This window comes from Scleropages formosus, chromosome 7 (assembly GCF_900964775.1).
Source record: "Scleropages formosus chromosome 7, fSclFor1.1, whole genome shotgun sequence".
Classification (NCBI taxonomy): Eukaryota; Metazoa; Chordata; class Actinopteri; order Osteoglossiformes; family Osteoglossidae; genus Scleropages; species Scleropages formosus.
Genome location: NC_041812.1, coordinates 31,732,698 through 31,748,463, shown reverse-complemented (window position 1 = coordinate 31,748,463; position 15,766 = coordinate 31,732,698). Strand labels below are relative to the sequence as shown.

Here is a 15,766-nt window from a genome sequence, read left to right as displayed (position 1 = left end):
TGAACACTTACAGCAGGATATCAGAATGAGTGAAAAAATAATTCACACTTCTCCTTCCGCATTATGAAATCCACATGTCCTGGCCCCCAAAATTTTTTGGACAATCTAGCATGTGTCCCTTTTCTGAGTCAAGAAATGCACATTATTTCAGCACCAAGTGGAAAATCCTGTGGATTGAGAAATTAATGCCAGTCCATAAAGATCTCGTTTCCGAGCTGAAATATTAACACGGCAAAATTACCCTCTTCTTAGAGATGTGTCCACTTTTTGGAAGTATTACTGTGAAATTTTAATTGGAATATCCTTGAGCATTTCTCCAGAGTGTGTCGCTATAAAGCTGCTTCTACCAGAAGAGGGTTACTGCATTGTTCCCATGTATTTAAGTATTACTTCCTTGCCAAAGGACTAGAAACGTCAGCGGGAAAATTCTATTTTTAACACCCTTATTTTCCACTGAAAGGAGACCGAGTCCAACTTAATTCCACAAGTCAAGAAGCGATCAACATTAATTTAAATTGCCGCGGTCTTTTGAAAATGGCTGCTTTTCACGGACTACTAATTTAGATACCTTCCACTTTAAAAGTTAAAGAATTATAATAGCAAAATGTGCGTGTCAGAACCTTAGCCTGACACTGGGTGTGCAATTTGAGTGAACTCCTTCGTCTCGCAGTGGCCATAGAAACCAGGAACAGCGGAAGTCGCGCGTCTCTGACGTCATCGGCACGCGTAGTAAACAAAAGTCGAGATATCGGCAGGTTCTCCGTTCCATGGAAGAATGATGAAAGGGTCAGTTGTCTCATCAAAATGCACCGTTGACGTTGTAATTCGCCAGAGACACTGACTTCAGAAACAGACGGTAATGGCGACGGGTGGAGGCGCCGCGTACAACGTGGAGAGGGAAGCGTCTAACCTCGCGCGCGCCGCGGCCGGCAGGAACGCGGCAGCAGCTCCCAATGCGGCCGCTGCGGTGCTGACTGCTCACGGCGTTGCCCCGGCAGCTATGGGCCTCCATCGGGAGCCCATGTATAACTGGCAAGCCACGAAGAGCTCGGTGAAGGAGCGTTTTGCCTTCCTCTTTAACAACGACCTCCTGAGCGACGTGAAGTTCGTGGTGGGCAAGGGCCGCCTGGCGCAGAGGATTCCGGCGCATAAGTTTGTGCTGGCGGCTGGAAGCGCGGTTTTTGACGCCATGTTCAATGGGGGCATGGCCACCACGTCGGCCGAGATCGAGCTTCCAGACGTGGAGCCGGCCGCTTTCCTTGCTCTGCTCAGGTTGGTTGTGAAAAGCGGTCGTGTGAGAAAAAGGCAGCGCCCGCTTTCTTTGAGACACAACGGTAACGGTAACACTAACACACACACACACGATACATTCGGACGCCTGCAGGCTGCAGGTAACTGGCGGCTGTCGGCGTATACATTTCCCAGACCCGGCTGAAGAAATACTGGATATTACACGTTTAATTATAGTCACCGTTACGTTACCTTGTGAGTTTGCATTATCCTGCTCGACAAAGCATCTTCAGCTTTCTTCCTGTGTAAACATGAATCATAATTGGTTAAATCTGGACTTCAGACATTCATTCATTCATTGTTCGTGTGAAAACGTACGTTTCGAGTAGCCGGCCGGCGGAGAGAGCAGTGAAACTTTTTCAAACCACAGTTCCTTCTTTTTTTGGCATTTCCAGCAAGACAGACCATTTTCAGAGGCAAAATTACCTGTAAAAAGTGATATCTCAGGCTCATTCTGGTGGTGACGGTACGCGCGTCTCCCGCCTTCGGCGCTTCATAACGGCAGCTGTCTGTCGGCTCGCGCCCCAGGTTTCTGTACTCGGACGAGGTCCACATCGGTCCCGAGACAGTGATGACGACACTCTACACCGCCAAGAAGTACGCGGTGCCGGCGCTCGAGACGCACTGCGTGGAGTTCCTCACGAAGCACCTGCGCGCGGACAACGCTTTCCTGCTGCTCACACAGGTGAGGGGGGCGCGCGCGCCCTCCCTATCCCGCCTCGCACGCGACCGAAGAAAAAATGTCAGTGTTGAGTGATGTTCTTTGAAGTCACGTTCAGGTGTCAGGAGCCCAAAAAGAGGTGTCCAATTCTTTTAACATATTACTGTGTACCTTTGACTAGTAGTTCTTTTGGAAAAAAAAATATTAAGATTTTGGTCATAATTTGATATATTGTGCTTTTATTATAATTTATAGTGAAATAAGTCTTACTAAGTTTTGTAATGCTTACATTAATGGGGCTTTTTGAAGGATTCAAGACAATAACATTTGTCAAGGATAATATTCGCTTAATAGTCATCAGATGTTGGAGGTTCGCAAAAATATTAAAAAAAGCAGTGCCAGTGTTTGACATTTGAAGGGGTCACAGTGACACATCCCCCTGTTGTGCCTACGAATATTGACATGGGCTACATCTGCCGACTGGAATGCTGTTTTATTATTAATAAGTGATTATTAATTCATCTAGTCAACAATAAGTGATTGAATTCTTTTTTTTTTTTTTTTTTTTCCCAGGCCAGATTGTTTGATGAGCCTCAGCTGGCCAGTCTGTGCTTAGACACTATAGATAAAAGTACAGCAGATGCTGTCAATGCCGAGTGCTTCACTGATATTGACTTAGGTATGATAATCATTTCTATATTGTATATTGTTTTCTTTCTATTTGCTATTGTAAAATTGTTTAGATAGCATACAGGTATGTATACATGTGACTTTTTTTTTCCTTCAGTATAAATACACTACTAACTTCAGTGGCATACATAAGTTTCATTGGTGTCATAAGTAAATGATTTTTGGACCTTCACACATAACTGATGTATAGCCTTGTTCTAGGTAAATGTATATAGTAAGTAAAAAGTCATTTATTCTTTCATTCATTGTCACTGACAGTTCCAATCCAATGTGGGTCATAGCTGTCCAGAACCTATCCCAGAAGTGTACGATGAGGCTGGGCACGCCCTAGTCCATCACAGGGGAATCACACACACTCATTTAGGAACATATGCGCACTGATCGCCATTTGTAGTGACCACTTCACCTTGGAGCACATCTCTAGACTGTGGGAGGAAACCAGAGCAGCTGGAAGAAACCCATGTAGTGAAACTCCACACAGACTGAGCTGGATTCAACCCCACAGTGTTACCTGCTGTGCTGCCCTGCCTTTCTCTAATAGCAGCAGTTATATATGTAAATGAATATTAAGATGATTCGAAGAAGCTTGAGTTACAACTTCTGTTGCTTTGTAGGTTTAGGTCTGATCAGCATTGTGCTCCTTGCTCAGTCATGACATGTGAGACTCTGACTTGCAGACACCCTCTGTGCTGTGCTGGAGAGGGATACTCTGAGCATCCGAGAAAGCCGCCTCTTCAGCGCAGTCGTGCGCTGGGCTGACGCTGAGTGTTACAGGCAGCAGCTTCCTCTCACTTCGGAAAACAAACAGAAAGTTTTAGGGAAAGCGCTATCACTTATTCGCTTCCCCTTGATGACTGTAGAGGAATTTGCAGCAGGTAAATTTTAATCAGTGTGAAAGACTGTTCTTTTGTGTATAATTTTTTGTGAGAGTGCAACATTTAGCTTTAATTTTTTTTTTAAGGTGTATATTTTTACATTGTTCTGTACTGAAAGGTGATGGTTATAAATTAGAGAAAAACTTGCTTTTCCTCTGAATTGCTGTTATACAGTTTTCAATCTGTTTTATTTGTAAACAAAAAGAAATGAAAAGAATGATAGAAACCGGCTGATATTCTTTCTTGTACAACAGGGCCTGCCCAGTCTGGAATATTGTTCGATCGGGAGGTGGTAAATCTGTTTTTACACTTTACAGTAAACCCCAAACCCCGGGTTGACTACATTGACAGGCCCAGGTGTTGTCTCAGGGGACAGGAACGCAGCATTAGTAGATTTCAGCAGGTAGAGAGTCGCTGGGGATACAGTGGAACCAGTGACAGAATTAGGTAAGATCACTGATTTTCTGAGTCTCTCACACATTCTGCGCTGACTTCCTAATTTCTTCCATCAGGAATCATTAACTTTTTCCTTTTTCCTCTTCTTGACCGTTACAGGTTCAATGTAAGTAGACGAATATCTGTAGTGGGGTTTGGACTTTATGGTTCTATTCATGGACCAACAGATTATCAGGTCAATATACAGGTATGACATAATGTCATTTTGTACAAGATTCTTAATTTTGATTCTGATGAATGTACAGACAGTGGAACAGTTTTAAATAACAAAATTATTCATTTTAGATCTTTGAGACTGACAAAAGCCAGATGCTTGGACAGAATGATACAGGATTCAGTTGTGATGGGACTGCAAACACATTCAGGGTGATGTTCAAAGAGCCAATAGAAATTATGCCTAACGTGAACTACACTGCATGCGCTACTCTTAAGGTAGGTTGACATCTAAGCAAAACATTAAAATCTGCATATTGTTGTTATGGACGTGTAGAGTGACACTGATTATATGACGTCTGTGCTTCACAGGGTCCAGATTCCCACTATGGAACGAGAGGATTAAAAAAAGTGATTCATGAAACATCACCTGGGGCCAGGACAACATTTATTTTCTTCAGCTCACCTGGGAATAACAATGGAACATCAGTGGAAGATGGTCAAATACCTGAAATTATCTTCTATACCTGAAAATGCAGGAATGGCATGTTACCAGTAAATGTTAAATATTTTTTAAACTGTACCATATACAGAATGCCAAATTCTAGTTGGACATTGTTCATAAAATTCACATGAGTTTGGATTTCATACTAAACTGGCTTTTTTTTTTTTTTTTGCCTTGGCGTGATGTCTGCTTGAACGTAGGAAAAGAAGATAATTCCATGAGAGACTTCTACGTACAAAGCTACATTATATTTACCATATGTCCACAATGGACAAGCTGTTGAAAACTGTTCAGGAATTGCTCAAGAAGCTTTACTTTTTTGGAAATAGCATACCTTGTTTAGCGACTGTTGTTGTTTGGTAATTATCGTTACAATGACTGTGCTCCTGTAATATTTTGTGCTTGTTTATCAGTGTTGGTTGTGCAACGTGCAGGAAATACATCATATTTTCAGGGTCTGTGTGAGTGCTACCTCTGACTTCATAGCTACCGAACACACAGGCAAACCAGTTAAGAAGTGTCTGATTCCAGTGCAGCAAAGCATTCAAGTGCAATTCGAAATGATTTATCATAAAGTGAATGGAAGGGTATATTTTAAGCCTCTCTGGTAAGTAAAGCATGTGTATATTCCTTCCAAAATATGTATATTACGGCTTGAAACGTTAACTTACTTTCATTTGATGCCATTATGCAAGGTAGTTGACAATATTTGGTTTGTATACTAAGGTGCTTACAGGGCCCTAGCCATTTATACTGAAAGATCATTTCTACTGGAGGAATTCAGGGTCTGTACCTTCATCAAGGATAGTACTAAGAGGCGAGGATGCAAACCATATGTCTCCAGCTGCCACCTTTGTTTAATTATTGTGCACAAAAGTTAGTGTTTTTTAATCTGTCAATTTAACTTGTTGGTTTTTAATGTTTGAAACAGATAAAACAAAATTTTTCCTGAATATTACACAACATGTAGACATTAATGTGTCCTCTCCTTGGGAGAGGAGTCCATCAAATTACAGTAAAACTGTATAAATGTTAGAATTCGCAATGATTTAACGATACAATTGAAACCAGGTCCCTTTAAGAGCCGCGCATGCGAGTTGAGCACTCACTGCATCTGACCGGAAGTTATGAATAACGTGTGTGTGGGGATTAGTAGGGACGTGTTAATGTGTCAAAACTGTATTCGTTTCAATTACTTAGTGCCATACTTGGTTATACGAAAATATTCCTTAAGTGGCCTATTTTACAAAGGACACAAGTTGAATTTTCCACCTTATCGAAAGACAAAAGTCGCTTCTCGTTATTTTTCACGGGAAACTGTGTGTCTCGCTATGCCTAAAAAAGATAGAACGGTGAGAAAACTGTTTGGAAAACAGCAGTTTCATTACATCATGTTTTTACTGAACTCCAATTATAGCAATGAATGAATGAATGAATGCCACGGTTCCGTGTGACTTAGTAAACCCATGATACTGTGTACACTGAGTTGAAGGAGTTAACGCTTGACGCCGATTTGTGCAGAGCACCGAGAGCAAAGCTGTGAAAAAAGAAGCGGAGTCCGCTGGTCCCGTCATACGAGACAAAAACGGACTCGTCTGTATTGCAATACATGCAAAACCCGGATCCAAGCAGAATGCCGTTACAGGTAAATATGCGGGGCTAATACGAGTTAAAGTTCAGCCAAAAAGTAAAATAAATGTGTGGCTAAATCTGTGGCGCATTGATCTGACCAAAGGCGCTGTATGTAAATGAAAGGGTAAACTGTAAACTTTTTTTATCAGATATATCTGCACAGACGGTAGGTGTCGCTATAGCTGCGCCTCCGTCCGACGGCGAGGCGAATGCGGAGCTGCTCCGGTATCTCTCCAAGGTGCTGGAGCTCAGGAAAAGCGATGTGCTTTTGGACAAGGTACACTGATTTCCTGGGGGTCTGATACCGAAATAACTGCCTGGATCGGCAGGATGAAGCCTGTAAATGTTGTCTGTTTCCGAGTTAAAATATGCAAGGGGAAGGTTTGGTCGTGCTATGCATGTTTCAGGTATGTATGATCTTAGGTAACCTGCAGCAGGGCTTTCACTGTGAAGGAGGACTTTGGATCGTGGAGGGGTTATAACTGTATCAGTTGAGATGAATATAACTACAGCTTTCTCTCTTTTAGAGTCAATGCTCATCTATATTCAGATTTTTTTCTGTGCCTTGCCTTCATCTTGGTTATCTTATTGCCTTTTTTTAAACTAGGGGTGTCGATCCAGAGAGAAAATTGTAAAGATTTCAGGCTCATTAAGCCCAGAAGAGGTCCTGGAAAAACTGAAAAGAGAAGCTGCACAGTGAGTGAAAAGAAGATGAAAAGGAATTGAGGCATCTTAGAGATCATCACTGAGAATGTTGACCTAAGATGACAGAAAGCAGGTGATATCATCTTTAGTGTGGTGTACAGGAACCACAGACTAGTTTGCATAGTCCTTGGTTCTTCTACATCACTCTACAGATGATAACCCTGTGGAGATCTGTCCTTCACCATCGAAGCTTTACTAACTGCCCTGGTCTTGATGCATTTTTAAGTTTTGCAGTTCATTCTGCCTTCTGTTGTAACACTCTTGACCAAGCTATTTATTCTGAATTGCTCCAGTAACACCAGGCTTTTAAATACGTGAGATACTGTCTTTTGCTTTGCATAAAAGCACCAAGTAAGCAACACTGATTAATAATAATTAATAATAAATGCCTCATGGCAAGTACTTCGAGAACATTTGTAATAGAGACTGGGCAATGAAATGTGGTAGACTGTGAGTTATGAATTGGGAATTTCTAATATGATGCAAGAATTATTAAAATTTAATTTTTTTTTCCCCTCCCCAGGAGTAAATGAATGCATTTAATCTCACAGTTGGACACATTTGGCAGCTTGTGACAGTATAAGCACACTCCCCCTCAAAATCCAGCTTCTCTCATGATGTTTGCAGTAGCAGCAGGAAGCATGAAGCTTAAGTGGCTTATGCTCTCTCTGCTCTTGATATAAACCTGTCTTTCAAAGACATGACGGAATTAGCAGTGGATTGAGCATAAGGGAAACCGAGGCAGAAAAGAAGGGGTAAATTGAAGGAAAGGTAGCAAGATCACCTGGACGCATGAAAGAGAAGGCAAAAAATGTCATAGAAATTGTCAGCTGTTTTCTCACATAAATAGATGGACAAATTGTGTTATTTCACGTTACAGCTATTAAAAACACCCTCCTGAAGGCAGAGGCCCATGCCTGTTTTTAGACACACCCTCAAGTCAGTTTCTTGCACTGTTTTTCTGGCAATTCTAAAGGGAGCTGTGACCATAACATAATACACTAGTGTAATAGTGTTCTGACTCTTTTCATGGCAAATAAGAAAGACAACATGAACAAGTATTTCTATTAGCCTGATGTTAATATTACAGTCAGTTTAAATGGTAAAAATGGTTTTGCTTCCATATACATTAAAAACTATTCAAACATGTAATTAGGGGACTGTGGACAGAGACTAGTTGTAGCTGAACTGATCTGATATTTAATACAAATTTGTAAAGTATCAGGTGAAAAGAATGCTTTTAATAATTTGACGATAAACATTTAGTAAGGAAGAAAATAATTAAGTGGCAAATTTTATAGCGCAGAAACTAGCCTGAGTATTTGATTATTTGCATTTTTTTTTCTTTTCATTATACCCTGCTATGGTTAAAAACACCAGCCTCCTCCAACCATCTGATATCCTTCACTGAGAGGCTGTTGCTTTGAGGAATAATAAAATCTGGAAATGTTTCACTGAGTCAGTGAGGTGACTCATCATTCTATCATCCTCGCAAAGAGATCTCTGATGTCTGTGTTCCAATTCGTTCTTCCTCATGAGGAGCTTCTCCATGATGACAGCCAAGCTGGAGTAGTAGAAGTTGAACGATCAGGTTGGTGGCTTTACCTGCAGGTTCCCTGAGGTTCCGAGGCACCTTCTTGCACAGGTTAAAACCGAGCCCTCCCTGTGAGCCGTGCTTCTTGTGCAAGTTACAGATTCACAAATAAAAGATGACAACTATGTCAGAGGTGTGATGGGAAATAATGGCACACAGTGTTCATACTGTACAGTCTCTCTCCACCATAATGACTGAAACAGGATGTTGCATCTATGGCACAGTTCCCACTTCATTTTTTCATTTGTCTTTTTAAAGCCACATACTGTCATCTCTTTTCAGTGGAATGTAGAATATAATGGTAAAGGGCTGGTATCGTACCTATGAGGCATATTAACATAGCAAAGCATTTAGTGTAATATAAGGTGGGTCTTATAAGGACCCAACCTATAAAATGTAACAAAAATATATGCCTTACTCTTTTAGTCTATAGTGTTATATGCATACAGGCTTCTGTAAGAACAAAGTATGAAATTTGGGAGATCCTAACTTGTGTTTTTTATGAGGGTGTAACTGGAAATTATTATTTTAATGTCTCTTCTACTGGCACATTCATTTCCAGCATTATTTTGCCAGGAGTCTGAATCCAAAAGAGTCAATGTCATCCTCTTTTTTTCCAGAGGGACACAAAGCTGTGGTTTTCATCACAAGAAGTTCAGTTAGCAAAAGCGGGAAGCCCGCATGCTTTTTTTGCCTGGATGGCAGCGATTAACTATGTGCAAGATTATGCAAACTGGCACAGGGGAGGAGGGGCAGCATTAGCTGTAAGAGGGCAGCTAAAAAACAGCCGTGCAAATTGCTTCCTGCTCCACTCTGTTTCATTCGTCAGGCTGTGTATCTTTGGCACAAGACACATCAGCTAGAGCAGGGGTCTCAGATTCAGACAGGCTATGTGTAAGTAGGATTCTCCTCCACCCACTCCTTTGAGTTATTATTACTACAACCTGGACCAGTGAAGTTGCTGCAGTGTGCTGGAATGAAAACTGACATACTGTTAAGTATAAAATCCTCTGACTTGGGGAATTTTCTTAGTGCACAGGAGACTACTGTCTGGGTGATCTGTACAGCTTGAAGGTCCATCCCTACTGTTGACCCTAGTCTGATCAGTGACCTCAGAAATAAGCGGTTTCTGCATAGCTCCACATCCATACCTTCTACAAATATTAACTTGACTAATGAAACGAGTGAAGAATTAGAAGCCAGAAAATTAACATTATGCTTCCATATCCCTTGCTGTGATTCAGTTTCTGCAGAAAGGAGTGCATATTTATGGATGTTTACAAAGTGGGTTTGTATAAGAAATCCAGTACAAAAAAACCAGTCTCTTTCAATGAGCTCCCGTCACTGCAGTGTCCAGAATGTGACACATTCATATTCCCGCAGTATGTCCACATCCATTGTGAAAAAGAGACGTTTGTGAGCAAAAGAATCACAGAATGGCAAATGTTCATCGCACACCACTTAACTTCAGCAAATGGTGACCAACAGTGTAAATCTGCAATGAGGGCTGTGTCCCTGTCCCACACGCAAAGAAACTTTACAAAAAAACAATGTCCTGTAAACCACAGGGAGGGTGTTACAGCAGTATCAGTGCATGAACTTATGAGATGCCCTGGTGGAAGATTCTCCTGTGTGTAGGCTTCCCTTCTTAGCCACATGCAGCCTCAGAGTACTTTATCTGAACACTCTACACAAACACTCAGCGAATAGGAGGGTTGAGTCTGCCACCTTAAGTGCCGTTTAACCTTTCAGATGCACTGTACTACGCATTATCATTCATCCAGCGTTTATGGTGAATCTGACGCCCATCAGTTTTAAAAGCATCAATTGTGGTTATATAAGAGCAGCCTGCAGGTTTAAATTGTCTTTCCCCTGCTTTATAGGTCTTTTCTCGCAACAGTTTGACCTTAGCAACGGACTATTACCGGTTGAACTCATAGTGTTAGTGGAAGGTAAATGGGCAGAAACAGGGTAAAGCAGGTAACGGGTCCCTGGCCTTGTCTGTCTCTTTCCACACAGGCTGTGCAGGAGAGTCGGCAGCCTCTCGATCCGGGAGCAGTCAGGCTGTCGGATCGGGTTGTGTAACAGCACAGTGTGGCTAAGAGCTGTTTTTCAGTCAAAAGGTGCCTGTTTAGGGGACTTTAGAGGGAAAATTAAATGCATTAACAGCGCGGGACAGTCACAACAGGAATCAGTCCTGCATGGTGACACTCGGTGTTATGACACTGCCAGGTAGCGAGTACTTAACAGCACTTTCCACTCCAAGAGGTATTGCAGAAATTTCAGTGTCACACACCTATTGCTCTCCCTCAACTGGAAAAAATATTAGAACCACTGATTCAAATGTGTGCAGCATCTGTGGGATAATTAGTCAAAAACGACTTACAAATACAAAGCATTCAGCCACGAGACACCTAAAATGACCGCTAACTGCACTGTCGAAGAGACTCCCGCTGTCCAGCTGGTCACTGTTACACAACCACTTTTGATATTTTAATGGGTGACCTGGGGGATTTGTCACTCATTTAATTCCCTTAATGAAGGCCTAAGTGATTGGCAGTTTTGACCACTGATTAATGAGAAAGGGCGATTTATGTCCGCTCGAGTGGCCCCCTGTGCGGCAGCACAGTAACGTCACTTAATGTCAAGGCCACCGTTGGGTCTTGAGGTTACGGAAGCTCTGTCAAATAGGTTCGATCTCGCATTCAAATACCACGGACTGAAAATATTGTTGCATTGCTGAGGTTCTTAACCTACGGTCCTCTTGCCACATACCTAGCTGTATAAACTAGTGAGACGTTGCTTTGCATGGAACCATCCTTTTATGCGAAGACCTGCAGAGGTAGAATTTCAGTCACACCTGATGACCCCAGCCGTTCTTCTGTGACAGTTCCTGTCTGCAGTCTCTCAGCTCACAGCAAAGGACAGAAATACAGGTGAGCTCACTTGCAAAAACAAGCAGCAGGCAAGCCGGCACCCCAGCGGCTAACAAGACATCTATCTTCCATACAGCATCACTCCTCAAAGTTCACATCTTGATGCCGAAAGCTTCCTTCGCATCCGGCGGTTCACTCTGTGACGGATCAGGGTAATGTGCACCAATTTGTCACCTCAAATTTTTTGACTGCCATCAAAGCTTTTGCTTAGAATATACCAGTTAATACAATACTCAACAAACACTTAATTCAGATGAATTCCAAATTCCAGAACTACACTTTTAAAGGACTTTACCCTCCCCCTCACATCTACTCTTCCAAAATCCTCCACTTCCTCACCCTAAATTTTCCCATTTACAAAATCCTTTTAGATTGCAAGTAATGTTCTCTGCAAACAATTGCTTCCCCAAGGAAATGTGTTCGTCTTTGGAAGTAAAAATAGATGACAAAAGAGAAAACGGCGCGCACAAAGGCACAGCTTCCTACACAGCTCAGGGGCAACAGTGCTGAGGAGGACTCGGAGCCACTGCAATTCTAGAGAACATGTGGCCTCTGAACAGCCTGGACCCCTCCACACACACCAGCCCTCCTACTGTAACTGGTTATGTTCGACACAGATTTTAAGACGGAGAGGGAAGAACGATCAAAGTCCGTAACCATTCATTCTGAGAAAAATAAAATATAGTTTTTCAATGCTCTATGTGTCACGTTCATATAAAAATTTCACGGCAAAGCACTAGAAATGGGTATCAGACCATCATGAAGTGCCATATCAAATCCCCAATAAACTGATCACTTTGTTCTCATCCTATGGACTCTGATCCTTTCTCTGATCTTTCAACTTGGACTGTATTTACACTGCCTGCAAAATACATGGACATTGATCATTTGTCCATTTTACTCTAGTGTTAATATGTGATTCAGCGTCATTAACCAGTTGGTGCCGATTTCTACATTTCTTCAAAACATGGACATTGATCGTTCTTCTCTCTCCATCTTCACTTATCACTGACATCTGCGTGGATGAAAAACAGAAAATAAAACCAGGTTCAGGTGTGTGGGGAAAGGACTTGGAGCAGGTAGCTGGACAGGTGATGGGTGGCAGGAGAGGATCAAGGTTTTGAACTCAGTGTCGCGCCCGGTTGCCTGACTGAGGCTCCAGCATAAACCACCAGGCGTGGCACACGGCTCCCCCACACGCCACCCAGCAAAAGCTGTGACAGCTGAGCAGCCGTGAGGGAGGTCACAGCTCCTGTGAGTCATGCTTTTCCCACACACCACTTTAGCTTCTCCATCGCAGATGATCATAAGGCAATTAGGTATGAGTATGTGTGTGTGTGTATATATATATATATATGCATTCTATTAAGAAATCTAAACTGAATGAAACACAAGCATTTATTTTTAACATCTACGCACTGCTGTTAGTAAGAATTCATGCACTTCATCTTTTAAAATGTACTGGAGCTCCTGGTGGCTTCAGAACACTGAATGTTTGGCCTGCACTTCACGCCATATTCTGTGTGTGTTCGCGGTCCAATGGACGAGGACTGCGTGTGCTCGATGAAACAGCTGCAGCGTGGCCACCTCTTACCACCCACTCCTGTGTGCATCCCTCCCGCTCAGCTTGCTCAAGCACTCGGTGGTGGGAGGTAATGTTCTTGTATCTGAGCAGATAATTAAGAAGGCTGCACGAGGTCCCGTGGGGCACCACGCCTCAGTGCGAATACAGCACCGTATGGCAACACAGCAACATGGGTGTTTGTCTCAGGGAGCAGCGCCGCCATCAGAGGAGGAGTTTGGCAGGGCAAACACAGCACAGCACTATTGAATGTGCGGCATGCCTCACATAATGAACAATACGTCACATTATTTACACAGGATCCTCAACTTACTAACACAATTCAGACCAGATGTCTGTTCATAACTTGATTTGTTCATAAATCAAATCACTACATCACAACCAATGAAACCTTAATAACACAGACATCCCTTGGGTAGTGTAGTGCTTACAGTTGCCACCTTCATATTCAAAGGTTGCTACTTCAGATTCCATTTACTGCTGTACCACCCTTAAGCATTTACCCTAAATTTAAGTCAGTCAGTCTGTTTCTGCCCCTTTGTCCTGGCAAGGGTCACTATGGTAGCAAGCTGAGCAAGTAGATCCAAGCTTTCCTTACCCCAGCCACCATCTCCAGCTCCTCTTGAAGGATCTCGAGGCATTCTTATGCCAGTCATGAGACATATTCTCTCCACCATGTCCTAGCTCTGCCCCCCAGGGTCTCGGGCTAGGAATACCTTCAGTTGGATCCTCCTAAGGGGCAATTCTTACAACATGTCTGAACCACCTCAGCTGACTCCTCTCAGTCCAAAGCAGCAGAGACAACTCCGACACTGAACTTCTCACCCTGTCACACGGTGCCCAGTAGTCCTGCAGAGGAACCTCATTTTGGCTGCTTTTATCTAGTCTTATCCTAGAATTTCTCTAGTAAAAATTCCCTAGTTGGATAAATGGGTAAATCAGTGCAAGTAGCCTAACACTGCAAGTTGCTTTGGGGAAAAGTGAAAGCTAATTAATAAATGTAAATTAATAAAACACTTGCTGTAACACTTTCATTTATTTCATTTACATTAACAACAGAGTCCCTGTGCTCTACAATCTATTGTGGAAACATTGGTCATGAGGCAGGGTACATGCGAATGTGACCCCAGTCAAACACGTACACACACACACACATTTTCTGAACCGCTTGTCCCATACGGGGTCATGGGGAACCGGAGCCTACCCGGCAACACAGGGCGTAAGGCCAGAGGGGGAGGGGACACACCCAGGACGGGACGCCAGTCCGTCGCAAGGCACCCCAAGTGGGACTCGAACCCCAGACCCGCTGGAGAGCAGGACCCGGTCCAACCCACTGCGCCACCGCGCCCCCCTCCCCAGTCAAACAATAGAATTTTATTTTATGAATTTTTTTTTAATTTATTTGAAATGGTGTACACAACATTCATCAGCACATGGCCACATTGTTTGCTTTATGACTGACTGATTCCATAAACATGTGCAGCATTTGTAACTTTGCTACAGTAAAAGCCATAAACACTCAATGTGAGCTGGGAAGAGGCAGTCTCACATTCCTATTCTGTTTAGGTGCTCTTTACTGCCAACTAAAGGCTGGGTGTGGAAACGCAGGTGATTTTTGCACCACAACAAGCAGATTTTTGAAAATAGACAAGTGAAGAAAATACAATTCTAAATAGTTAAAAAAAAAAACTAACTCACAAACCGAAAAAATGTTTGTATCGCCAACAATCTGAAGCCCGAGCATTCACGGCTTCAAGACGCAGTGTATTTTCTTAGCGAGATTACTTTCTGTGTCATCGCTTCTTTTGTAGCCTCGGACAACTCGGTAACTGGGACATGTGGCTCAAATGTCAGCACAGCTCAGGCAGCAAGAAGGAGGATGATGCAGGGGCTAAGAGCTCAGTAGCAGCAGGCGCAGCTGGCTTTGCTCTATCATTGAGAAAGGGCCTTTAATCGGCCAGGTTATCCAGGCTGTGCTGAGCACAGGTGCCTCCGAAGGACACACCTGGCATCTGCGGGTGACAGTTGTCCAAACCAAGAGAAGAGTTTCTCATCTAATCTGCACCGGCTCTCCTATATGCCATGTGACTCACAGGCTCACAGCACGCTCTCTGCCCTTGATGCCTTCTGGCATGTGGGGAGCAGAGGCAGGGAAAATTGCAGATGAGGTGGAAGAGTCATTTGGAAACAAGATATTAAGGAGGCTTGAGCGACACAACACACTCATTTCACAGATATTATGTGTTAACGGCTTTTTATTAAATGACTATTCAATGTTTGCCTGCAGCATGAAACTATGATTAATTAACTGGTTAATTAAATGAACAATGCCAATGGAAGCCGAAAACAACAAAGAACTGAACTGAACCGTGGAGCTGAAGATATTAAATGCAGACTAATGGGACCATGCCTAAGCCATAATATACTATGTTTCAGCAAATATTTCTGATCTGACATCTAGCACACTGACCCCAGCTTCTTTAGCAGCTTTGAATTCATTGGTCTAATCATGGATAAATAAAAATGAACAGAAACAACAAAAATACAATTCAGAAGTACAAGCAGTCCAAAATTTCCTCCAGGGGCTTCGGTTTTCCTTCCACAATCTGAAAAGGTTAATTTGTATCTTTGAATTACCCTCCACTATAAATTGTCAATGACTGTGTATGACTGCCTTGTGATGGACT

The 15,766-nt window shown here is 42.7% G+C and overlaps 2 protein-coding genes across 4 annotated transcripts; both read left to right on the top strand.

Annotated features, from left to right (window-relative positions):
• Positions 1-642: 642 nt before the first annotated feature.
• LOC108942008 (BTB/POZ domain-containing protein 1) lies at positions 643-5,082 on the top strand. 3 transcript variants are annotated; one of them, XM_018765012.2, is made up of 9 exons: positions 646-1,272; positions 1,819-1,975; positions 2,525-2,630; positions 3,319-3,516; positions 3,771-3,963; positions 4,072-4,159; positions 4,258-4,404; positions 4,498-4,680; positions 4,831-5,082. In XM_018765012.2, exons 1-8 carry the CDS (start codon positions 860-862, stop codon positions 4,654-4,656), a joined length of 1,461 nt encoding a protein of 486 aa, XP_018620528.2. In that variant the 5' UTR covers positions 646-859; the 3' UTR covers positions 4,657-4,680; positions 4,831-5,082. The 3 variants fall into 3 exon arrangements, with proteins under 3 accessions (XP_018620529.2, XP_018620528.2, XP_018620527.2); XM_018765013.2 differs by having other exon boundaries at positions 643-1,272; positions 3,834-3,963; positions 4,498-5,082; XM_018765011.2 differs by having other exon boundaries at positions 4,498-5,082.
• Positions 5,083-5,575: 493 nt separating this feature from the next.
• c7h15orf40 (chromosome 7 C15orf40 homolog) lies at positions 5,576-8,367 on the top strand. Its single transcript, XM_018765018.2, has 5 exons — positions 5,576-5,982; positions 6,152-6,275; positions 6,412-6,539; positions 6,870-6,958; positions 7,491-8,367. Exons 1-5 carry the CDS (start codon positions 5,758-5,760, stop codon positions 7,498-7,500), a joined length of 576 nt encoding a protein of 191 aa, XP_018620534.1. The 5' UTR covers positions 5,576-5,757; the 3' UTR covers positions 7,501-8,367.
• Positions 8,368-15,766: the final 7,399 nt, after the last annotated feature.